The sequence below is a fragment of the Platichthys flesus genome, chromosome 3 (assembly GCF_949316205.1).
Source record: "Platichthys flesus chromosome 3, fPlaFle2.1, whole genome shotgun sequence".
NCBI lineage: Eukaryota > Metazoa > Chordata > Actinopteri > Pleuronectiformes > Pleuronectidae > Platichthys > Platichthys flesus.
The window spans coordinates 6,297,153-6,323,678 of NC_084947.1; the positions used below are offsets into that span (position 1 = coordinate 6,297,153).

Genomic DNA, 26,526 nt, shown 5'->3' on the forward strand with positions numbered 1-26,526 from the left:
ATTTTGTGCAGCAGACTCAGACTCTGCTTGTTTCCTGCTGCAGGATCATCTGAGGAGAAGTGAGATCTGTGAACATGTAACTCTTCACACACACACACACACACACACGGACACACGGACACACGGGTCCGGGGGAGAACCAGCCGACACGATGGACTCACACAGCGGGAGGAAGTTGTGTGTCTGCGGGCTGCTCTGGTGGTCGCTCCTGGTCGAGTTGGCGTCAGGAGGTAACAAAGCAACTTTTCTCTCTTTCTCTCACCACAACGCAAACAAACCAGTTTCAAACTGTTGATGGTGTGAACACAAACTCGCACTGGTTCAGTCTGGCTTCACGTGCTGGTAGTTTCCCTGGGGTCCTAATCTCCAGGTCATGAAAACAGAGAAATCAACCTAAACATAATCATTGACGTGTTATTCCCTGTGCGTTGTGTCCTCGCTGCAGCTTCTCTAGTTGTGTATCTGCAGAACCAGTGTCACACTGGATTGTTGGATGTGCTGTTGAATCTCTGTGGCGGCTCACTGGTTTTAAAACGTTAACCTGCAGTGAGACACCCAGCTGGGCTCGACAGAATGGGACTGAGGACATTCCAAAACACTCCCTTAGGAAATGCATGGTTATGTGGGATGATTTCTGAGTGAGACTAATAATCCCTGTGTTTATTTTGTATCAAATGAATAGCTTATTATCCTACTATTTATGTTATAACATATGAAATATATAGTATGATAATCACTTAGGTTATAAGGCTATTAATCGTGTCACAAATGGGTATTTTGCATGTTTTTCCAAATGAATGAGGCCAATAATCCCAGTATTTGTTTTATATCATATGAAATAAATACTGGGATTAGATTAGTTTTAGATTATTTTAGCTGAAAAGTCACATTTCTTTCCAGCCACAGCACTCTTACTTAAAATGCATGATTATTTTGTGGGATTTTTCCTAATTAGTGAGGCTAATAATCCCAGTATTTGCATTACATGATATTAAATAAATGTATATTCCCAGTATTTCTTGTATATCGTATTAGATAAATACTGGGATTATCAGTTTTAGATTATGAGGCTGCAGAGTCAACGTTTCATTCCAGCAGCAGCGAGACACTCCCACTTAAGACGAATGATTATTTCGTGTGATCTTTCCAATGATTTATCCATATTTGTTCTTGGAATGATGTGCATGAGAGTTTAGATCCTGTGTTCTTGGAAGGTACACACACACACACACACACACACACACACACAGGATCTACACTTTGCTGGAAGCACCCACAGCACTCTCACCTTATCAGAGGCAGCAGCAGCAGCAGCAGCACCAATGGGACTTGTGATGCCCACTGCACTGGAAGAACTATCTGACTGTGACAATAGCCCACTCAAATGAGTTGAAGGAAATGGACGGACTCTGCGAGACCTCAGGGAAAAATATGTTTCTTATTTTTTCTCCAGATGTACATTATTTACAACTGTGTGTGTGCATCCATCAGCCCAGCCTGGTTGATGTGATTGTTGGCTATGTGTCATCTACACTCAGATTGGCCCCACGCTGTCCCCCTGGGGATAATCAGGAATTATTTCACTCTGACTCACTCTCACCATATCATTGGCTGAGTGCAACTACAGTACAGACAGTGGCTCCACTGTGATGCATCACTTTCTGCATGTGTTCATCCTCCCTTCATGCACGAACCATGTGGCTTTGTTAAAACCAGAGATGTTCTGAAACCATTTTGTTCCTTCCTAATACTTCAGATACCTGGAATCCGCCAGAGTACTGATCCCAGTGCATTTAGAAAAACTGATATAACCTATTTTAACTGCTGTACTGAGCCTGTATGGAAGTGATGCTTGCTATTGTTGCTATATGGGCTCAGGTTGAATCCTGGAGAATGAAAATTATAGATTTATTCGTAATTGAAAAAGAAGACAAGTAAATAAACCTAGAAACTCACTATAGTTACATCCTATAGTGAGTTTGCAGCATCGTGTAACAGTCGCCACATACTGTAAGAACGACTCCAGTTTCCTTATCTCCATTGACTTTTCAGTAAATCGATACAAAATGACCCGTGACCACAAAACATTTGAAAACAGGAAAAAAGGTTCAATAATATACATCATTATTTAAAAGGTGAAGGAACTACGCATCCCATAAATACCGAATGATCCTTTTCCAAACAACCTCTTGTGTGTTTATTCTTGAATTTAACCTTGTTTTTGATGCAGTGCTGCAGTATATAGTACTTTGTTTTTATAAAGCGTTTTATATTGTACATAGTGTAGTATCGTAACCCTGAACGATCCGATCATAGCCGAGTCTTCCTTGGATGCTGAAATATGTATATATACATATGCTTATAATTATAATCTTTTAATTTAACATTTGGCAAAGAAGTTTACAACCAAAAAAGGAAGCTACTTGTGTTAGCACCTAAAGTTCTTACGCCGCAGTCGTGAGCTCAGTGTTGTCAGTTGTCGGTGTAGATGGGCGGGATCAGAGTCCTCTGGTTCAGCGTTCAGACACGCCCCCTTGCTCCTCTTCTGCTCCGCCCTCAAGTTCAAATATGGTATATTTTGTCTAAAAGAAAAACAAGATGGTGGTTTTTAATATCCAAAGTCTCGACTTCAAAACGGTAGCTCCCAAAAGAGACGTCATGGTGGTGGTGGGGGGGGGGGGAGGGGGGGGGGGGTGCACTTGGGATGAAGCCAACATACTTTAAAGATGTAGTATCAGTACACAGATTAGTGTACTCACTGATGCCTGACCTGTCTGTGTCTGCAGTATCAAAGGCATTTCCGTCTCTGGTATCGAAACATCTCAACCAAAACATCCACGTCTCAGGCTTTGAAAAAGCATCAGGCCTGACAGTCGGCAAAGAACCCAAAAAAACAAAGAGACACTTCCGTCAGGTTGCATCTCTGATTTGTTGTATAACCCAAGGACACAGGCCGTGACAAGGCCTGGTCGTGTCCCTCAAATTAACTGTAAGGTGTTCGCTGAAAGGTCACTGGCTTTGTTGTTGGTCTGAGAATTCTCACACAAAAAGAAAAAAGTGTGACAACGAGTGGCCACGCAGACACGTAGATTACAGAACAACCGGATTCCTCCTCGGCAGGAGCACTCAGGTGCACACGGGTGTGTTTATGTGCAGCTCTGTCTTTCTTGAGGTCTCTCATTTACATAGTCACATAATCTCTGTGTTTCTGCAACCACACAAATACTCTTCCCACCGCAGCCTTTCCAAGAAGTCCGTCTCTTACGGGGACGTTTTCAGGGGGACGACCCCCTTTGTTTCAACCCAACATGATGTTCAGTCATGTGACTTGAACAGAGCTGTGATGACGCCAACATACAGTGGAGCGTGCATGTCCATCCTTGTGAACTAAAGGGAAAAATGTCATTGCTTTCCTCTTGGCTGGTTTTCGGAAGTGCTCCCCCGCCCACGCTGTTATGTACACAGAGCCAGTCAGATGAACGAAGCTGACGTAGAAATGAGAGAGGACAATAAATTCAGTTTGTCTGAGTCAGGGTCCGAATAGGGATAATTTACGCTGTTGTGCCAGTGGGCCAATTAATTTATTTTATTTCCAGCTGCCTTTTAGCATCAAGCAGGCCACATGCACTGTACTCCCGACTGATCAGAGCATCGTAGGAAGGACAGCATAGTAAACGGTGGTTAATTTGATTCCAACAAACAAGAGCAATAAGGCAAACTGTCCACAACAAAAATGAAAATGATGTCTTCGGGTGACTGCCTTTGTTAGGACACACAGAAACAATATAATTGGTAGAAACTGTGAATACAAATGTCCACTTGATCAGAGGGGAAAGGTTTGAGAGGAATCGTTGGTAAAAGAAAAAAAAAAAACGATTTACTAAGCTTTCTGGAGAAGGACATGTGAGGGAAACGTCTGTGATATGGAAGAATGCTGGCTCACTAGAAATATGTTTATTTGGGGGTATATGAATGAATTCAGTAAGAGAGCTGCAAACTAAACCTCTATTTTAATAATCAGTTTATTGTTTTGAGACCTGTTTCATGGAAAAATGCCATAACATTCAAGTTCACATTCACTGTATAAGAAATTGCATCATCACTGATAAAACAAGGAATCGCTAATATTCAGTTTAAAAGTTGATGATGGAAGTAAGAGTAATTGAGAGTTTAGAACCGAACCTAAACTGTGTAAACTTCAACAATGAAACAATGATTTATCCTTTTTTAACTCTGTATTGTGTTAAATATGATGGAGTTGCAGGTGAAATCTGGTATTTAAGCGTTCAGCGTTAAAACTATAGAAGAGGAAAAACTGAATTCAGCGCCATCTGATCGCTACAAAATAAGATTCATTCAATTTACTGTTGTTTCCTTTTTTTTTACTGGAAACCATTCAATAATTTACTGAGTGAGTCAACAGAGAAATCGGCTTTTTATGAAACATTTACAAAAACCTTTTTTAAATTTAAATAAAAACTCCTCAGACTTGATACGTTCCTTTTCTTTCTTCTATTTAGTTAAAACTAATCTTACCTTTGAATACGTGTTAGCAGAGGACACATGTGGTTTTTGTTGCAATCAGGTTGATGTATATTGTTTTTTTTGTCAGTCTGCAATCAGCTCCTGTTACTTGATGTGTGTGTAGTGATGGTTGAAGCGCGATTTCACATGCTTTACTGGTTTAATAGCACAAACAGTCCATTCAGGTTGGATTTGATCATTAGTGCATTAACCCTTTTCACATAGTAAAGTAAACACATTAACTACCATTAACTTCCTCTTAGTTTCACCACTGATTCACCGAGGCCCATTAGCTCCGGCCGCTCTGGCCTCTGGCTCGTCAACTCCAAATAAATCAAACGTGGGGGGGACATGTTTCCTCACAGAGGCGGACATGTTTGTTTGTTAACCTTTGAATATGCGTGGGACTCGTGGAGCTCATTAAAAACCGAACTGGTGGTGCCCGGGCACGGAGGCTCCGATGAGAAAGCGTCAGAGTATTTTACCGCAGATTACAGGGTGATGCGAAATGGCAGGGAGGTGAGGTAGAAGAAACAGCTGGGTCCGTCCGCCAAAGCTGCTTCTGGAACACGGGGCCACAGACAGTGTGGGGACGTCAGAGCCTTTCATGTTCAGGTTGAAGGTTCCTGTCAGGGCAGGGCAGGCCCGAACATGCCCCGCTCCCTGCGAGCCGCCTCCACATCCACTGCCTCGGTGGGGATCCTGCTGCTGTGGCACATAAGTCAAAAGATTCTTTAAAAATTGAGAAGAGCCGCCACGGTGGGTTCGGACAGTCCACGAGCAACTTTCTCCTCAAGCTACAAACGAGCTGAGACGTAAACCTGCAATTGTGTTTGGTTCAGAGTGGTTATTATCGGACAGGTAGAGCTTCAGAACTCCTAATTATACTCCTGCTGCAGTTGAATGCATGTAAATCATTATGGTGCAGCGTATGGAGTACAAACAGAGCGGGCCCACCAGGAAGGCTGAGCAGAGCCAAAGACACTTGCAAGCATTCTTTACATCAGCTGAGGTATAATTTGTGTGTGCGTGGATGCATGTGTGTGTCTGTGTGTGTGTGTGTGCGTGTGCCCCACTTGTAAAGAACAAGCAGGATGATAATTAGCTTTGCTTTTACATCTAAATGTCACATGTTGGCTATATTAAGACCACAATGCTTGACTTGACTTGCTCTGTGTTTGCTGTCGCCGCTGCTCTCCTCTTCCTCTTCATCTTCCTCTTCTCCCTCGAACTCAGCTCAGTTGTCATGCGCTGATTTTTAACAGCCTGTAAAAGACTGTGATCACCACATTGGACACCATATATCAGCCCCCTGTAGTTCTCGCTTGTCACTTTCTAAAAAGAAATCCCTCTCTTTTGTCTCTTCCCGCAGCTTCCTTCTATGGCGACGGCTTTGTACAGCTCAAGGCAACAGAGTCGTCCGACCATAACTCGCTGCGCGTCCGCTTCCGAACCTCCAGCACCGACGGCCTGCTGTTTCTCGCTGCCGGCCAGACCAACTACTTCCTACTGGAGCTCCACGCCGGTCGCCTGCAGGTGGGTACATCCAGGGCCCTCGGCACGGGAGCATATGTGCTGGAGCATACATTAGCGCACACATGCACGCACACATGGGCATGGCTGCATATGAACGTGCATTCAATGCATGCAGAGGAACGCGCTTGACCACATACACACGCTCACTCAACAGACACTCAGACCCGGAGCACCGTGAGCTATGGGTCCATCTCAGCTGACAGTGTCAGTCTCTCACCACAGTAACACAAGCAGACAAGCCTGCATGGTGCGAGCTGTGTTAACCCCCATACCAGTCGCCTCTTGTCACAGTAGAAAGCAGGAAATAATGAAAGCAGTCAGATGTGTGTGTTTCCTATTGTGTCTAAATGAGTCACATCTTTTTTACCTGATCACAGTGAAACACAATCTCCTGCTGATGAAAACATTTCTTCATTTATCAAACACTGTTAAACTGATGAGTGTACGGCTGGTGTGCACATCTGAAGGTCCTCAGTTACTGCACAGACAAAGGATTTTCTTTTTTATTGTTTAATCTTTATTATTGAGTCAATGGCATTTCAAGAAATTGTGAAAGAATATGTAACATAGTTTCCAGTGGGGGTGTGGTGTCGCCAGCTGTAGGTGTTGTTTTATCCAACTAACAGACCAAAACCAAAATATATTTATTTAATGACATGAAACAGAGAAAACCAGAGAATTAGTGAATCAAATTAAGCTTCTGTTGACTGACTGTTCACTTCAGTCAGAAGCAGTGTATTCTTAATTCTTTTCAGATGAGAAATTGATTGTAGAATTAACACATAGAAGTTCAGAATGTCTTCTTATTTGATAAAGAGAAGCTCACGGCATTGAATTCCAGAGTAGATCCGACTAATTTGAGAAAATCTCTTGTTATTGAGACCCTTATCCCAAACCCCACTTTATTTTAAACTTCACATGCAGTGCATGAAATGTGTTTGGGTTTGGGATTTAATCGGATGGTGACAGACCACCTGAAAGTGCAGAAAAGGACAATGCCTTCACACAGTGTGTACACAGACCCAGTCAGGACGGATTATAATCCAACCGACTAAATCACCTTCGGAGGTGTCAGAAGGAATGATAGCGTGCAACTGCTCGTAAACACACAAGTCCTCAGTCCTCAAGTTATTTGAGAGAACCTTGGATTGAAGACGAGACAAATTGAAAAGCAAGTATTCACAAAAATGCAGCTTCAGGAATGGCCAGTTTCTTCTCTTCTTAGTTTTTAATCTATTCTTTTCTATCAGATTTCAATACAGACATAAAACTATACCAGAAGTCATCAGATTGAAATCAAACAGATACAACCTGCATAAAAACCCATTTGCCTTGTGGCTTTGTAATGAAAACCCATTAATGTCATGCACCAATAGGCACATTTTCAGCTGTCTTAAAACACTGTAACTAGTTCTACAAAAGTTAGAAACTGATTTAAAAGTTTACCGACCGTGGAGCTGTGAGCTGTGCCTGTACAGCCAGTGGATTTATAGCTGTAAAAACAGAAAAAAGAAAAAAAATCCGACACACTTCCCCGGAGATTTACTTCAATGACAAGATGTGTTTACCTTCAGAACACTTGAGAAATTTAGGGCACGTTTCTGTCCTAGGCAAGAGGCTCTATTTTTAGCCCACAACTCGAGCCTTTCTGTGAAGATTTAAAGGTGAAATACATTCACCCCTTCTAAAGAATCCAGTAAGCAGCTCTGCCAAACTCCGTCAACATAGAGAACGGACAGACGTGTTGTAGGAAGCCTTTTGTTGAAACACTTGGATTTGCATCAGAGTGTTGGTGCATCAAACTCAAAGAAATCCTTGTGACTGTGTTTCTATTCGTGTTAGACTGTTAGACGGCCGGGGTTTAATCATACTGACGACTGTGTGACACGGTCGTACTTCAGTGAGCACAAGTAGAGAAGCACTCGTCCCCCCGCTCCTTAAACTGCCTCAGGTCGGCAGATTATTTTTTATTTTTTTCCCCTTCACCCACACAAGCTTTCCTCGAGCTTGGGGTCTCGCTCCATGTGAGTCAGACATGAGCGTCGCTCCCTGGAAACCCCTGCATGAATAGCAGGGACTCTGCAGCAAGCCTTGACAAGCATGTCATCTCAACGCAGCATTAGTTCGGAGATGGTGACATGATGCTCTCAGGACATAGCTGAAGGCAAAGAGATAATAGTTCACTTCCTGCGTGAAATCACAGACAAAGAGCACTGTTGAGAAAAACAGGTGACATCATGGAACATAAACAGTCTTTATCCCGTGTTTCCTGTCCAGGTGTCTACAGGTAATTATTTAATTCATACTATAGTAAAGGTTATTTTATTATTTCATCTGACACAGTCACAATATAAGATGAATCTGCATTTTATGATCACACAAAAGAGTTGCATGCGTGTTGGGCTGCAACAAGGACATGTATAGATATATTGGGATTTATCTTTCATATTTAACTGCAATTTATGTGATTGCTATTGAAACAATTCACTTCGAATCAAATTCATTGTGGTTCTGGGAAGAAAGTACAGCAACACTGACACATCAGAAGCAAAACAATAACAAAACCGTTCAAATTTAGTATATTAGTCAGTATGTTCTTAATAGATTTTAGCAGTATCACACCTTTTATTAATATGATAAAGCACATTTTGTGATTGAGTTACTTTGTCATTTCAGCTGAAACTGGATCTTGGATCGGGGGAGCAAGTGTTGCAGTCAGACCGGGGCACCCAGCTCAACGACCTGGCCTGGCACTCTGTGGAGATCCACCATGTCCAGTCCAACATCACTCTGACCGTCGACAAGAACTCCCACACCAGTGCCAAGATGCCGGGCTCCCATCATAATCTCAACATCTTCGATGGTCTCTATGTTGGAGGCTCGGGAAGCCTGGACAGACTTTATCTCCCCAGAGACCCGATAGGCTTCCGAGGATGCATGGACAACGCTGTCTTCAACGAACACGACCTGCTGTCCTCACTGAGGCCATATACTGGATTCAAGACTGTCCATGAGGTGTCTCTTGGCTGCAGTCCCCAATTCCTTGCCACAGAGGAGGACCCCATCAGTTTCTTCAGCTCCAGAGCCTACATTTCTCTTCCAACCTGGAATGCCCAACAGGGAGTGGGTGTGTTCGAGTGTGTTGTGCACACTTCATCAACAGAGGGAATTATATTGTACAGTTCAGCCAGAGAGGGGTCTTTCGTCGCTGTGGAGATCCAGGAAGGTTTCCCAGTGGCCATTGTTGGGAAAGCTGGAGCTAAGACGGAGCTTCGTTCGCTCATGTTCATCAATGACAGGAAATGGCATTCCATCAAGTTGCATCTCGGGTCCAAAAGCCTGGAGCTATCTGTTGATGGAGAGATGGTGAAAAGCAGCATCGGCTCTCGAGCAAAGGGACCTCACCTTAAAGGTTTTCTTTTCGTTGGGGGTATCGACGACAGCACCAGATCAGAAGTAAAAAAGGTGGGGCTCGTCTCTGTGTCTGGAAAGCGAGTGAGAGGAGGTTCATTCAAAGGCTGTTTGAAGAACATTGAGGTCAACGGAGTGAAGACCGGTCTCTCTAGTGCTGTGGTCACCAAGGATATCTCAGTTGGCTGTGAGCCGGAGAAAGAACCAGAACCAGAACCATCAACCACAGTGAGTCCGACAAGCACTCCAGGATCCCTCTTTCACCTGGTGACACCGACACCGTCATTTCAGATGTCCACTCTTGCAAGGGGCTTGGACAGAAGGTATGGCTCAAATTTTGTGCAGATCAAAAACCTTGTGGTGCCAGAAGGCGGCAGGGCATCTCTTGATGCCAAACACATCAAGGTTCTCTTGGACTTCAAGAAGCTTGGCATTCGACAATCCCAGATTAATTTCCGAATTCAGGAGCAACCTATTCAGGGTCAGATAAGGCTTGATGTCGATCAGGACCAAGAGGAGAACACCTTCAGCATGTTGGACCTCTGGCATGGACGAGTGATGTATATCCACGGAGGCTCAGAGGAACCAGAGGACTTCTTCATGTTTTCTATGTATTCTACCAGTAGAAAGCAAGTTCCTGGTTATCTGAAGGGAAATAAATTGTACCGGTACAATATTACTGTGACACCCACTAATGATGCACCTGAACTGAGCCTCCCTGAAGGAAATCTCTTTGTCCTGTTGGAGAACACGAAGAAACGCCTCACCACAGATGTTCTGAAGGCCACAGACATTGACAGCAGCAACAACAACCTTGTCTTCTCTGTACTTGGAAACCTGAATGCTGATGCGGGCTATTTAGAAGTTGAAAACAACCCTGGCAAATCAGTGACCTCATTCTCGTATCTAGACCTGGAGGAGCTGAGGGTGTACTACGTTCACACGGGGGTTAGAAACTCAAGGATAGTTCTTCGGGTTGGCGATGGGGAAAAGGTCAGCAACACTGTGGTTCTGAGGGTCATGGCTGTAGCGCTGGAGTACAAAATTGCCAACAACACAGGTCTCGAGATAATTCAAGGAGAGACGTCTATAATTGGATCAAAGCACCTGGCTGTGCAAACCAATGCTGTCAGACAGATTGTGGATGTTCGTTATGATATTACCGAACCCCCTCAGTATGGAGAACTCCAGAGGCTTCACTCCAGCGGTGAATGGAGGCAAACTGACACTTTCTCCCAAAGGCTCCTTGAAAAAGAGCGGCTGAGGTATGTCAGCACTTTTCAAGACATCCAGACCTCCAATGCCACCGATTACTTCAAGTGCAAGGTCAATGTGGCAGCCAAGGCAGCCACTGAAATACTCTTCCCCATAACTGTGAGGTGGGTGACTTACCACCTGACGAGGAATATTATGATAGACTTGGATAAAGTGAGGAAAGTGACGCTGGACTCTGAGCATATTTTTGCCACAGCTGAAGGTGTTGCCCTCTCGGAGGACGATCTTTATTTCCGAGTTCTCACAACACCCAAGAAAGGGAAACTACTGCTCGACGCCACAGTCTTGATGAAGAACTCAACTTTCAGCCAAAGAAATGTGTCAGATTTAAAAGTACATTACGAGCTCGTTGACCGGCCTTATGAAGACACACACGACAGGTTCAAATTTCATCTGGTTTCCAAGCATGCTCAGTCTCAGAACTACGATTTCCAGTTTTCCATTAAAGCTGATGTCAACAGTGTCTTCATGAGAAACGAGGGACTCCTGCTTCTGGAGGGAGAAAGTAAACTCATCACGAAAGACGAACTGTTTGCGGAGACTTTGAGTGCAAAGGATTTGTACTACACTGTCATCAGCAGCCCCAGACATGGAAAACTGTCCCGGATAAGTCAGTCCAATTCCAACGCTAGCTACGACAAAATCTTAACCTTTAGCAATCAGGATATCTTAGAGGAACGGATCATGTATATTCACGATGACAGTGAAACGACTCAAGATGAGTTCAGTTTCATTGCCTCCATCAGCCAAGGATTCAAATCCTCCATCGCCGAGGATGAATTTGGCTCCAAAGAAGGAACGTTCAACATCTCCATTAATCTTGTCAACGACCAAAAGCCAGTGCGGGTTATCGATAAGGTGTTCCATGTAGTAAGAGACGGACAAAGGTTACTCACTTCGGAGGATTTGCGTTATCATGACGCAGACTCTGACTACGATGACGGTCAGTTGGTTTACACGCGTCGTGGAATCCCGTTGGGAGACCTGGTTCTGGTCAATGACACGACTCATCGACTGTTCCAGTTTCGACAGAAGGACCTGGAGGAGAAGCGAGTGCTGTTCATCCACAAAGGTGTGAGCACGGGCAGGTTTGTCCTCTTTGTCTCCGATGGAAAACATTTTGTATCAAGCCTTTTAGACATCAGCGCACATGACCCCTTCCTGAAGGTCGGCGTCAACACTGGCTTACTGGTTCAGAAGGGCCGATCAGTAACGTTCTCCACCAGTAACTTTAGTGTCATATCAAACCTGGACATCAGAGACGACCAAGAGGTTATTTTCAAGTTGGATGAGGCTCCCAAGTACGGACGACTTTATCTCAAAGAAACAATCGTGGAGTCGTTCACGCAGTCGGACTTAAAGGACGGGCTGATTTCCTACCGGCACAACGACAGCAAACATCTGGCCGATTATTTCAACCTAACAGTGAAGGCTAAAAGTTTTCGACTTGCAGCGAAGATCAATGTGAAGGTTTATCTGGAAAGTCACCAGAGGCCACCCATAGTGTTACATCGCAACATCTTACTGGTGGAGGAGGGGAAACCAGTGAAGGTCGACGAAACTAAACTAGAGGTTAGGTTTATGTTAATTATCTATAACCTATAGATAATCAGCTGTGTCTGTATTTGCAGTTGCATCACAGTTTGACCATTTTTCTGTCGCTAAATTCCAATAATTCTTAAATTCAGTTTGCATGGTATTGACCAGTGAGCCATAATCCTCTCAATTAAAATGAACATAATTATGTTAATGAGAATAATGATATTATACATATAGTTTACCTATATTATAATTCTACATGTTTCTCTATATGAAAATAATTATAAATGCTTTCGTTAATCAATGAGAAACAATTCAGGTGATTGACTTCACATCCTGAGATAAATGTTTATTAGGAATGCATCCTTTTATAGCTATAATGACAGAAGGCTTATAAATGTTGGTCTACAGTCTAAATCATAAAAGAACAATATAACTATACAATATTTATTAAATATCTTGGTTTTAAAGGCTGCTGAAAAGGTCAAAACTGAAGGATCACCGGTGTTTGTGTGTTTCACTGTACAATGATGCCATGCTACATTTGGAGTCAGATGAAATATAAACTCTGGTGACACATGGAACATTTCAAATGGAACCAGTCAGTGTGTTTTCTGATTGTTGCAGGTCACTCACGAGGACAACATGCCATCCGAGATTGTATTCACAGTCAAGGTGGCCCCCTCTCATGGCTTTCTCAGGCGTTTTGTCGAGGCGGAGAATCGCTACATCGGAACCAAACAGTCCCCTGTCAAGACGTTTAGCCAGGAGGACGTTAACAGTGGGAACATCCAGTACACACAGGTAGCGCCCAACGAAGTCAACGACACCTTCCTGCTCTACGCCACCAATGGGGTCACTGACGTCAGCGGCATTAGGATGTCTGTTGACATCATCCCACGCCTCATCCCACTTCAGGTCTCAAATTTCACGCTGAACGAGGGCGCCTCCAAGGCGCTGACCCAGGATCTGCTCAAAGTCACCAACCGACACTTTTCTGGGATTAACTTCCTGTACAGTTTGTCCGAGCCCCCGCAGCACGGTCACGTTGAGCACTCTCGACATCCGGGTGTTTCCATAACCTCTTTCACCAGGAGGCAGGTGAGATAATCTCTTTACAGTGGATGGATGAATGATTTTTAATGATGTTGATTTTTTTAATGATTAAGAGGAAAGTGTTTTCTCAATTACGATCTTAACTTAAAGGTATTTTTATAATGCTTTGAACCTAAAATACATTCTTGGATGGATAAGTAGTTTGAGGGATTATAGGTTCAGTAATTAACTAGCACTACCTTTAACTACCACTTAAACCACAGAGCTCATAATCTCTGTATTCTATCTGATGTACTTTGCACCGTGGATTTTTAATCTACAGGAATGTTTGTGGTGTTTGAAACTTAAAAATCTTAATTAACTTAAACAAAATAATTGGAAGTGTGACTCAGCCTAAGCCCTTCATCTCACCCCAAACCAGCTGTTATCTCATGAAAATGTGAAAAGCGAGGATGTGTTCGGTTGTCATGTGCACGTCACGTCAAGTCACATCAAGTCACGTCATTGTGTCCATGACATGAATGAGTTTGAGTTCAGTGACCTCCGTGTCACAAAACATCCCAGGGTCTTGGTGCTGCTGTGAATTTTAAATAAACCCATGCAGCTTTAGTTTCAGGCTCTGCCTCATGATAATCTCCCTTATCTCTAACCAGGTGGAACACGAATTCATTTACTACGTGCATGACAGCAGCGAAAGCTTAGCCGACAACTTCACTGTGGTGGCCAATGACTCAGGGCTGAGGAAGCAGAGTGCGGCCCAGACGGTGTACATCCAGGTTACAGCTGTCAACGACGAGCCTCCTGTTATAACTGCCAACAGGGTCCTCAGGGTGAGTCTACTCAGCTCTATATTTAAACTGTTTTTTTTTTACTAGCAGCTCTGGCACCATGGCTTACTGTCAGATGGTTTTCATGTGGGCAGTGTTGCCATGGCTGGCTGCATGAGGGGGAACTATGTTTGCTATGTGGAGGAGGGTCCGGGGGGGGGGGGGGGGGGGGCTGGCAGCGCAGGCCGTGCTCCGACATAGGTTTTCAGAGGTGTCGGGAGTTGAGGTGTCACATTACAAACTGATTCTTGCTGTGTTCCAGTACACTGTGAAGTCAGTTGGGAGAGAAGTTTTATTTTGCATTATAGTTTTGGTTGACCGGAAATCATTTTTAAGGTCTCTTATGAATGGAAAGTCTAAATTAAGGGTAAAATACCCCCCCCCCGCCTCCCCTGGACTTTACACAGACATTGGGTTTTGTTGCTTGAATCTAATCCTCTGCGAAACATCATAGTGTCGAGTGGCGTGATGTCATGACCTGGAAATAACAAACGCTGTGACTTTATGGCCTCAATTCCGTCCTGCTTCACAAACCATCACATTCGCTATTCTCAAATCTAAAAATATTATTTGCCTCCTGTCTGTGACGAGCACTTTTACTTCCACACATTTTAAATATATAACGTGTAATTTAGACAGAAGTTGTGGTTTGTATCTGTGCGTTGAGCCGCGTCGACTCTATCGGCTTCAGTGGCCGGAGCTGAGAGAGGTGGAGCTGGACGGAGGGGCTGAAGTGTTGGACTCCATTGTTTGTAGCTTTGCCCCAAATGCCTCAAATTCCTCTGGATCCTGCAGATTCAGAGAAGAACGACCTCCGACTGAGGACGTCAGGAAGCCAGTTGAATTAAAGTTAATTAAATCAGAAACGGACCGATTGTTTAGTCCACTATCTGGTCTGCACACAGTGATAATCTGTTTATTTCAAGTGTGCTCATTAGTCCTTTTATCACGTTGCAGTGGACATTAGGTGGAAGGTCAGGATTTTATACGCTCTGTCCACAAGGTGGCTCTCTGCCCCTGCACATCACGTCAGGGCTCAGCCTGTGGAAGACTCACAGCTTTTCTCACTTCAACTGTTTCCTCATAAGATGTTAGTTTTGAAGCAGCTTTGATCGACTGAATCAATACTTTTTAAAAGACTCCTCGTATTTTATTAATGAATGTGCTGCAGGGATTATTGTTAGGTTCTGAATAAACCCTCAGTCGAACCTCCAGCGAATCACAGAGCAGGAGGATGTTTGTATGAAAAATACAAATTATTCATTTTATGTCAGAATAAAGCAAAACAAGAAAATACAGAAAATACGGCATCAATTATTTGTTTAGTTTGTTAAGTTTAAAATTAAATAACTTTATGCCAAAAATAAACTTATTTATTTATTTATTATTTCATCTATAATTGAAATTGTAGAGTTATTAATATTAGATCCATTATGATTTACTATCATCCAAATGCAAATGTCTACTGTGACTTTACATTTTCACGGTTTCTGTTTTTCTGTAATTCAAGTTACAATTTCCAGGTTTTCTTTTGTGTGGTTGAGATAAAACCAACTCAAAGGATTTAAATAAAGTCGATCAGAGATGTAAGTGCGGTTCTGTTACTGTTGTTTAAACTCGACTGTCGTTTGTGCAAATTGATCTCATGTGTCTTTTTTGGGGGGGGGTCTCCGTGATTGCTGTTTGTCAGACTGAGCCTGCTGTGATTTCCTGTCAGATCAGGGGATTATGGGAAGTGTTGTGGTTTCCTGGCTGTGGAACACACACTTACACGTGTGACGAGTTGTTCTCATGGGGAGAGCCGCTGTGGGACCCGTGTGATGTGGTTTACAGGTGCTAATTGAAAAAAGGACCCCACGCTTCTGTTCCAGTAAATAACCCTCAGAACCAAATGAAAGACCAGCGCACTGCCAGTTAGTGATTCACACTCTCTTAAGTGAATTTCAGGGACATTTAACCAGTACTTTGTCATTAAAACCAGTAGCTTGTGTCTTTGTTCTTGTAACCACTTCCCTTCACACTTCACTTCAAGTGCACTTCTGCGTCTGTGGTATGAAACATTTCGCACATAAACGGCAGCGAGAAGTTGCCAATAAACAAAGTTGCTCTTTCAGAGTCTGTACAGTATAGTGCTCTTGGTGGGTTGCAGCATTATCGAGAAATACACCTGCTCCACCAATCGTGGGTCAGTCTCAGCTGTCAATCATGTTTCAAACCAAACTTACTTTAGTGAGACCTAAAATGGCAGAAACCTTCTTTGCTTTTAAGTAGGCTGCCTGTGTCTGACATCACGACAACCTGTTACAGCTGCTCTTTTATTCCATCATCGTTTTGGCTCTCAGATGAATAATAGCCGTTCGTAATGAAGGCTCTTTGTTCTTTCTTCTGTTCCTTCGCGTGAGCTCCTTTACATTAACCCGACTCACTCTGCTCTCACACTGTGTTTACCGTCTCCGTGGCTATTTTTAGTCCAGTGATGCCCTTCGTTTTTGTTCATTATGTCGCTGAATGTGACTGGAGTGATGCTCAGAGTGACACAGGCCGTTAGTGCCCGACCATCTTCAGGCGCCTGGGAGATTTTTATTCATAGCACTTCTGCTTCAGTGGACGAGGAGCAGAAGAAGAGGAAAATGACCCGTAGAGAAGAATAAGAGAGAAATGTGGGCAGGAGATTAATCACAATGACTCATCAGCTCTGTGTGTTGGTCTTTAATTGGTCCTGCTTCATTTTCCACTGTATTATATCTGAACAGAGAGTTGGATATAAGGTTGGTTTGGCTTTAATTTAGCATATGACCATAGACTGTATTTTAAAAATGGACAAGGCCAAAATATACGAAGACTGCCATCTTGGCCTGAAGACAGAGTTTGTATGGTAGCCATTGGGGTAATGGAGCCACCGTATCGAACAATGAGTATCGAACAGTCACTCACAAAGTTTCATCTGATTTTATAACATTTAAAACCAAACTTACTGGAAATATGGAATATTTGAACCAGTATCGGTGTGGCTAGAACCACCGAAAATTAAACTATCTTTGAGAGAAAAATATTTATGACCTATACGGCAGCCGACCACCAGGGGGTAATCAAGATGATGTGGCTTCACTTTTGAGTGATGTCTTCCATCTTTATATTCAGTCTATTATTTTGACCTGTTGTACAAATATCATTATTTCATTCGGGCCTTCAAAATAAATGTCAGAATCACATTTGGATGTCAGATACTGTCGTTACCTCCCTCTTGATCCGAGTCCAATGTTCCCATGTTCCTGGAGATCTCCATGTTCGTGCAGATTACGGACCACACCTGTTTGACCTCGTCCACCATGTTTCCAGGTCTGGGTGTCGTCGGTGACGGAGATTAGGCCAGAGGATCTGATGGTGCAGGACCAGGACACGCCCCCGGAGGAGCTCCACTTCATGGTGACGCCGCCCAGCAACGGGCACCTGGCGCTGAAGAGCGCCCCCATGAAGGTGGTGCTCAACTTCACGCAGGCTCACATAGACCAGGGACAGCTGCTGTTTGTGCACAAAGGTAAAATGAGTTCACTGCAAATCGATGGCTGTGTGTAGACTGGGGTCGGTGGTTCGATTGCACTCGCTTCCATGGCTGTAAGTTGGTTTGAATCAGCTTTATTTCTACAGGGTTTAATAGGTGATAATACTTGAACCTCTGATGTCAAATGGTGGATAAGATCTGTGAGCAGCCTCAGATCAGGTTTCCAATGACTCCTCTGATTCATATCTCTCTGATTTTCTTTGCCTGCACTTGCACCTGTAGGAAAAGAATTGTGTGAAAGGTGCTTCACTCTACATGTTAAAGAATGTCTCTTTCTGTTTATATACACACATCCACACAAGTATAGATGTATGATTTTGATTGAGTGGTCACTTATTGACTGAGAATTTCAAGCTTACGTTTCAGTTGTTCTTGAGACCAGCATCTGGACTGCTGATCAATCACTTTTCTTTTTCTGTGTATTCTGCAGAAACCAGACCCAGCTGAGAACAAAGTGAAAACATTTACAAACAAAACTGAGATGAAGTTGCTCTTTTTTAAATGCAGCAAACAGAATCTAGCAACTTTCTAGATAGGTGGATGTTTTAATTTCATGTTTTCTGTGTCATGACATTTCCAGGTTCCATGTCTGGAGGATTCAACTTCCAAGTCAACGATGGTGTGAACTTCAGCCCCAGGCAGATCTTCAGCATCACGGCCAGAGCCTTGGTTCTCAGTTTAGAGAGGAACCGTCTACTCAAGGTGTTTCCAGGTAAATCCTTCATGTCTTCACAGGTTAAACTGGTCCACAACTCAGATAAACACTAAACCATCAACGTGCTGGTCCACCTCTCAATGTATCGAGTCTTTTCTACTCATGTGGCACTCAGCTCTCAAGATACAACTTCATTAATGGGTAACAAATAAATCCATCCATGCCAGCCGACCCTTGCCGAGGGGCGGGCTTCGGGAGAGGTCACTAGTCTGTCACGGGGTTGACACACAGGAATACACAACCTTTCACATATAAAGGCAGTTAAGAGTCACAGATTAACTTTGGACTGTGGGAGGGAGCTGGAGCTGCCGTCAGGTTTGAATCCAGATCCTTCCTGCTATGAGTCGACAGTGTTAACCGCTGCTCACATGACGTGCAAACTCCAAAAGGACCTTGATTGGCCGTCACAGATAAATATGTAGATTAAGTTTTGGGGAAAAAAGTTATTTCCTAAAACACTTTACAATATGTGTAGTACACAAAAACACTGGAGTAAGTAGTGCAGAATATTGTCTGTCGCAGATACTGTCACACACACTTATACTCTGTCCTATCAAGAACATTTGGTTCTCTTAGAATTTTTATTTATTGCAGCAAAATGATGTGTGTGGGATCGAATCAAAAATTTTGAGTATTCTTTTGTGTTGTGGGATTTTTGGTGTTGAGGGGATTTCTCCCAGTGCCTATGACAGATGGATCTGGTGTGTGAGGTGTGTGTGTCTCTGTGTGTGTGTGTGTGTGTGTCTGGATTTATGTTTTCCTGACTACGTCCTCTGCCCAAAATTCCTTTGGTAAAATAAACCAGCTCTTTTCCAACATAACTTCTGACATTATCCAAATACCAGACAGCTGACGTGTTGATATAAAACCACCTTGAATGAACGTCAGCAGCTAAAAATATGCCAAGCGTCGTCTGTGTGTGCAAACACACTTCTGGGATTTTTACAGAGATTTCAAGTGGTCTGGTTTGTGAGTTAGGAGGAGAGGATATTGTGAGGGCAGCAAATTGCCAACTGGCATGCTCCACCGAGCTTCCCAGCCACAGGGTGAGTGTGTGCTTGAAAAGCTGTGTCCCTGTCTGTCTGAGGCAGCCCTGTTTGTGCTTTGTGCCGGGCGGAGCAATGAGGGGGGGGGCAGCGTGGGAGCTTTAACTGACAATGAAGGGTTTTGATGAGGCGAGGGGACATCAAACACTTTCACACTGCGGAGGGGAGGCTAATGTTCTACCTCTTCCTGGTAAAAATCCTCAAATGTCTGCCGCTGTCTGTAAAACTTTGCAAAGACTCCTCACTAAACGCTTGCATATGCAGCATTAAGAAAACCAGCGTTTGGCTCCTTTCAAGTTCTTCTTGAACACACTAAGCTTATTACTTAACACAATGTATGGTTACTGTTAACTGGCCACAATGGGAGTAAACACAAAATGTTGTCCACCCATGTGGAAAAGCAAAACTGTTTCTAGTTGTTCCAAACGGCCAGCCTCACAGTGAACCTCCCAGCCATCATGGAACTGGAGAGAGAGAAGAAACCCAGTCACCTTCTTCATCAATCGAATCATCACTTCTGAGGGAAGCATCGTTGGGTTAATGACGACTGCATGAAGCCACGAGATGTAGAACATATTAAAGGACAAAGGAAAACAGATTGATCAACCTGATATAAAGAAGGGAGGATTGTAGCCAGAGCACTCAAGTGATTCTGTGGCAAATGAATTACAATTCTCAGAGGTCAGGTAGGAGGGGTCCTTCAGGTGGGTCGGTGGGCCACTGGAGTGTAAATTCAACCCATAAAGTTTTTACAAGCTTTGTGTCTTTGTCGGCCCCCTCTGTGATTTTAGGTGTTCGTTACTGATTCATTGGTAAAGTAGGTTAAAAGAGTAAAGCAGAAGTAATTTTTAAAGTAAAAATTATAGATGCAAAAGTAGTGCACAGCCGTGAGACTGATCTTCTGCCAAAAACCAAAGCTGAACAAACATCTGACAATATGGCAAAACCCCTATCGTACCGATTTAGTCCTTGATGGGATTTCATTGTAAAAAAGACAGGAAGGCCCGTCTCTCCCACTTCCTCTTTGAGGGAAATGTCCCATGAGAGAAGTGCTCGTGAAAAGCGACGCATGAATTTCCCTGAGCTCCGACCCCTCGTTCCTTCTATCTCTCCTTGCCATCCTTTATCATTTAGTTTCTCACACTCTTCACAAAGCAGTGGGGCTGTGGAAATCTATGTAATTGATCTTACAGGGAGACAACGCTCTCAGCAGGGAGGTCCTGTCATCGTGCACCCAAGATGTTTTCCCCCCAAGTGGAAGATTTCTGTGCCTGCGAGATGCTGATCCACTTTTTAATTTCTTGTGTGGATTTTATGTAACACACCGCACACTGCATTAGGACGCCGCGTTACATCCGCAGTGCATCTTTAATGTGACACATCAAAAGACCCTCATCTTTCTATTCCAGACGATACTTTGCATATTTTGCAAAAAGATGTGAACCGTCTCCGGGGGGGGGGGGGGACTTCCTACATTTGATGCAGCTGCACGAGTGAGGTCATAGATAAACTGAACGCCGGAGAAGAATAACAGTTTTCTCCTCGGATACAGTTTCTGGTTTAATTGATAATCTAAAGCATCTCATCAGTAAATTCTTATGAATTAAATATCATGTCTCTCCCCCCCAGGCTCCTCTGCACTAATCACAAATGAGGCTTTACAAGCGGTGACCAATGACATCAGCAACACCTCCGCTCGCGTCATCACGTTCAATGTGGTTCGGCATCCGAAACTGGGGCGACTGGTGACAAGGCGGTCGGATAACTCAACGGTTGACATCGCCACTTTCACACAAGATATGGTGAGTGACTGTGCTACAGGGCTACGTGTTCACTGAGGCTCAAGTCCCGAGTCTGCTGGTTCGATTCCAACCCAGCCCTATCTCTCTCTCTCTATCTCTCTCTCTCTCTCTCTCCCTCTCACACTGATATTCTGTCAATAGAGGCCATTGTCCCAAAAAATGTTTAAAAAAATATTGTCAATGAAGAGCCAGAGGTATCAACAGTCTTCTCTCAGGACATTTCATAACAAAACACCAGGGATGTGATCCAGAGTAAGTTTAAAAATCAGGCTTCCCTCCGTTCTGGGGGAAAGTTGCCAGATTTCCACCGTATGAATAATAAATTGAATAATAAATAATAAGCTCTTCCTCCTCATTGAGTCGAATCGACGTTGTGCTTCTCGAGCTGAGTGGTACATGTGAGGCTTTTATGTAAGCAGTTATTCCTGATGGTCGTCTGACATTGTTGACTCTGTGATGCTCTGTCTGCTTTATTTACTGATGAGCACAGCAGATTTAAATTAATTATGAAACCTTATACATTCTGTCGTCATGTGTTTCAGACTGGTGAAGAATCACTGACACCTATTAGAGCAACTCACAAGCTTGATTAAACTACAAGTTCAATTTAGGGAATGGCTGAACTGCTGACGTCGCACAAATTTGTTGATTTATTTTAGATAATGGATTGACGACAGTTTCTCTGCCTCAGGTTGACAGGAAAGAGGTTATGTACATTCAAACCCCCATTGAGTCAGTGGGCTGGGAAGCTCTGGACACCATGACCTTCTCTGTGGCATCACCGCCTGCTTCCCTCGACAGCCAGACCTTCAAAATGGACATTTCCTATGAGAATACTGGACCTGAACACAACACAGTCCTACTTGCAAACACAGGTATGAATAAGAGTCTATTATGTTTGCAGTTCTTTAAGCTAAATGCTGACATGACAATTTGAACATGCTCACAACAAGCATGAATAAATACAGTATAAGTGTAATTATATCTAATTGACTTCATATTTTCTCGGGGACAGGTGCTGAGGTAACGGAAGGAGACAGCGTCATCATTGATGAGTCTCATCTTGATGCTTCTAACCTGATGTCCAAGCTGCCGGCGCCTCGGCGCAGCTCCTACGAGGTCTGGTTCCAGGTAACATCTCTGCCCCAGCACGGAGTCATCATCGTGGGCGAGAGAAGCCTCACCAAGGAGAAACCCAACTTCTCCCAGTTCATCATCAACAAATATGGTATCACCTACAAGCACGACAACTCCGAGACGACTCGTGATTCGTTCGTCTTCAGCGCTTGGCTCAATCTGAAGGGCAAAACGGCGCAGCGCCCTCAAGACGACGACGATTTTGTTGAGGAGAGTTTTAACTTCACCATCACACCTGTGAATGATCAACCCCCTCTGCTAAAAACCAAAGCTCCAAGTCTGGTGGTGGTACAAGGAGACACTGTGGCCCTCGGGCCGGAGAATCTCAAAGTGGAAGACTTGGACAATCCTCCCGATGATATAAGGTTTTCTGTGATTAGCAAACCAAACAACGGTTACCTGGCTCTTGAAGGAAGTCTGGATGAGTCGATAATGGCCTTCTCTCAAGCTCAGATCAATAACAGAAGCATCTTTTTCGTCCATGATGGAAGCTCCGTCTCGGGGGTGTTCTACTTCAGTGTCACAGACGGGCATCATAAACCGATATATAAACTCTTTAACCTAGAAGTGAGAGAAATCACCATCTCTCTGGTCAACTACACTGGACTGACACTGGAGCAAGGCAAGACCTCAGTGTCACTGACCCAGGAAAACCTTGCTGCTGTTACCAATGGGAAGAACGTCACCATTCACTATCAGATCACCAGGCCTCCAAAGTTTGGCAAACTTCTGAAGGACAACCAAGAGGTTACAGAGTTTGATCAGGAGGATCTAGTGTCTAGAAGCTTGTCCTACCATATGATCTCCGTCTCCTCCGCGGAAGACAGCTCTGAATTCACCGCCTTTACTTCTGAGGCAAATCTCACTGGAGTGTTGAACATAACTGTCAGGCCTTTGGTCCAGGTTGGCAAAGGTTTGAGGATTCCCACTGGAGTCCTGGTCAAACTTGTCTCTAGTTTCCTTAACGCCTCAGAACTGGCTAATATCAGCAATAGTGACCCTGTCTTTGAGATTATATCCCATCCTAGAAATGGGAAAGTGGTTCGGACAAAACCTCAAATGTCCGGGAAAGCTGAACAAGCTGAGTCCTTCACCTTCCAGGAGGTGATTCAGGAGAAGATAGCCTTAGAGCTGAATGCCAACATGACTGGAGTTCAGGAGCTCAATGACTCACTGGTGTTTCTGCTGAAAGCTGATAACGTTCAACCTGCTAAAGGGGAGTTCCACTTCGCAGTGGTGCCCTATGATCCAGCACTTTTCCCCACCACAAAAACTCCTGTCCAAACCACATCATCTCATCTTCAGACACCAAGGCACACTTCAAGAAACGGAACTGTTCCACCAGACCCGTCTACAGCTCTGCTCTCCACCCAGCAACCAAGCAAAAACCAGCAAAAGTACAAGGCACGTAGCCGCTGGGGGAACTCCAACAGGACTAACGTTTTCAGTACGACTCTTGGAAAACCCACGCGAGGATCAGAGGATTTCCCCTTCAGGAACACTCCAGTTCGTGTGGAATCTTACCCTCAAAAAACCTCCAGTCCACTGCTTGTGATCTTACCGCTGCTGGCCCTGCTGCTGCTTGTGATCATCTTCGTGGTCCTCGTTGTCTTTCTGCGCCATCACAGGCAAAGGAAGCAGAACAATGCTGCACAGAAAGAGGCCCCCGGTCTCCCCAGCAGTGAGTCCTATCAAGGCCAAACCCAGAGGAGCACGGCGGTTCCCTCGGTGACTGTCACTCAGCTAAACCCCAACGGCCCAGGCAGCCCAGTTCTCAATCGGTTATTGCAGTCAAACCACGGCTCGGGATATAACAGCATGGATTCAAACATGTTCGCAAGTTCTTGGAGTAATGGTTCCCCGGCAGCGTCTTCCCAAATTATCAGAGCCACCACTCCGACTCTTCAGAAGAACCAGTACTGGGTATGATCACCCGCAAACCAACTTGTTGCCCTGTGTTTTGGAGAATTCAGTTTTTACAACAGATTGAAACGTGAAACAGGTTCTGAGCTTAAAGCTGCATCAATCAATATTTTTTTATAAATCCTGAATCAAAGGTCAAGTGTGTTTTTGGTCAAGAGGTGGTGGAGGCTAAATCAGAGCTAAAAGATCACCAGGTAAGAAACAGAGCTACAGCGGGATAATTATGACGCTCTGTCTCTCCTGGATGTGTGTTTAGATAATTGTTCTCTAACAATTCAAGCGACAACTTTAAAATGATATAAATGTTGCTGTGTGTATCAGCTTGTTTTTGAGTTTTTTGGCCCCTAGTGGCCAGAAATTGATTTATGCAGCTTTATGGATAGATGACGGGCAGGAAAACCCACTATGGCCAAAGTCGTTTGCAATATGTTAATCAGAGTCAGGATGGTGGTTAGTTCTCTCTGAGTTGCACAGTCCTGTGAAGCAATAGTTAATCCACCACTTACCACTGCTGCGTGTTCAGCTGGTGGGACACACACTGGTCCCAGTCCTCACTGTGCTGATCTATAACCTTTTTGTCTGGTGCCTGATTGAATCACTCGTTGTCTGGTCCTCCTACACGTCCACGTCTCTCCCATCGTGGGTCCCAGTCATCAGAGCGGGAGCCTGACAACTTGAAACTGTGAATTTCTAGACTGACACTGGAACGAAGATGTTTCGTCTGAGCATTTCAACTGATTGTGCAGATTTTATATTGTTGTTATGTAATATATATTATAGTATAACAACTTTTTTTGTAAACTCAGGGTATTTTTTGTTAACATTTACTTTGTGTTACTCTTATTGGGGGTCGCATGTGTTGCCATTAACCTATCTTGGTTTCAACCAGATGGAAAATTATAAAACGGACAGTACCACTATTAAAACTGTTATGTCTTTTCTAGGTCAAATCAGAGTGGTTGAAACTGTTTTTATTTTACTATGCAGTATTTTTATATTTCCAATAATCTTAAATGTAAAAAGCAACGCATTAATACTTCTCCATATATCCGCCCTCAGCTCAGTGATTAGAATACAAACGGTCCGTTGGTTCTCTAAAATATTAACAGATGAACAAATAGTGATTCGCCTGATTTTTTTTGGGGGAGGTTGAGCTGCTAAATCTAAAACAATCTCATTACACTGGAGATGACTTTCTGAGGTGAGGTACTAACAGAACACTCTATTCTTTTAAAACAAGAACTCCATCTTGAAAATACTTTTTCTAATTACAAAGAACAAAAACAGAATCAATTTCTTTGATTTAAAAAAAAAGTGTTGGTATTTATAATAACTACATAACGCTGACAATCCTGTTTAACTTGTGTCGTGAGATCTACTGTGCGCATTGGGTGTTTGACGCTGGTGATTTATCTGCTGTACAAGAAAAGGTCCTGTTCTGTTCCAACATGTTCTTCTATGGGAGACGAGGAGTAAACCACTGTAAACTTCTATATGTTAGTCAATCATTCTGTACTGAAGAGAAGTGTCTATCCAGTGTATTCTAGTCTCATATGAATGATGTAACCCTCATTGTAACAAGTGTCATATTTATTTATACCATGTTTTTAATAAACCACTTTAAAATGTAGGAGAATCACATTGTATACGGAACCCTGTGTATAACCTCTGTTGTCTTCTTGTCTGCACATTTCTCCAAATGATCCCTTATTTCTTGTTTTTGGCAGTTTTCTCTGTCTCAGCCCTCGTTGTCCTCTTTATAGACCTCACTACGATAAAACGTACATTTCACCAGATGACCAATTAGCATATTTTACTTATCATCATCACTTCTCCCTGTTTCCTACATTTAAATGTGGTCATCTCGTATACGAAAACAATCAAATCTGCAACGAGGGTGTGTTTGGTTTCCAAAGCAAAAGTCCATTGAAACCAACAGTCAGCGCCCAGAAGGTAAACATGTAATGTGATTTACTAAAGCACAATGAGGACCAATTCTGCAGCTGTGAGTCAGTCCTCATGAATGAGGGCATCATGCAAAGTAAGCAGCTGTTGGCCTGATGTCAAACACAGTAAAGATGTCAGTCCAACCCGAAACAGGTAGTGATTAAAGAATGTGTCCGGGACTTGTGCACATTCAGTTCCTGTGAACTGAGGGATCTTGCTGACGGTG

The 26,526-nt window shown here is 43.6% G+C and overlaps 1 protein-coding gene across 1 annotated transcript; it reads left to right on the plus strand.

Annotated features, from left to right (window-relative positions):
* Nucleotides 1–26,006, plus strand: cspg4ba (chondroitin sulfate proteoglycan 4ba). Its single transcript, XM_062381988.1, has 10 exons — nt 1–230; nt 5,897–6,060; nt 8,737–12,318; nt 12,913–13,386; nt 13,995–14,171; nt 17,508–17,706; nt 18,311–18,442; nt 21,121–21,293; nt 21,985–22,168; nt 22,309–26,006. The coding sequence occupies exons 1-10, from the start codon at nt 152–154 to the stop codon at nt 24,357–24,359; spliced, it is 7,215 nt and encodes a 2,404-aa protein (XP_062237972.1). The 5' UTR covers nt 1–151; the 3' UTR covers nt 24,360–26,006.
* Nucleotides 26,007–26,526: the final 520 nt, after the last annotated feature.

Coding starts and splice junctions, on each gene's coding strand:
- cspg4ba (XM_062381988.1), top strand. CDS start 152: ATGGACTCACACAGCGGGAGGAAGTTGTGTGTCTGCGGGCTGCTCTGG. Junction 14,172..17,507: donor CTGCCAACAGGGTCCTCAGG/GTGAGTCTACTC, acceptor CCATGTTTCCAG/GTCTGGGTGTCGTCGGTGAC. Junction 18,443..21,120: donor TCTACTCAAGGTGTTTCCAG/GTAAATCCTTCA, acceptor TCTCCCCCCCAG/GCTCCTCTGCACTAATCACA.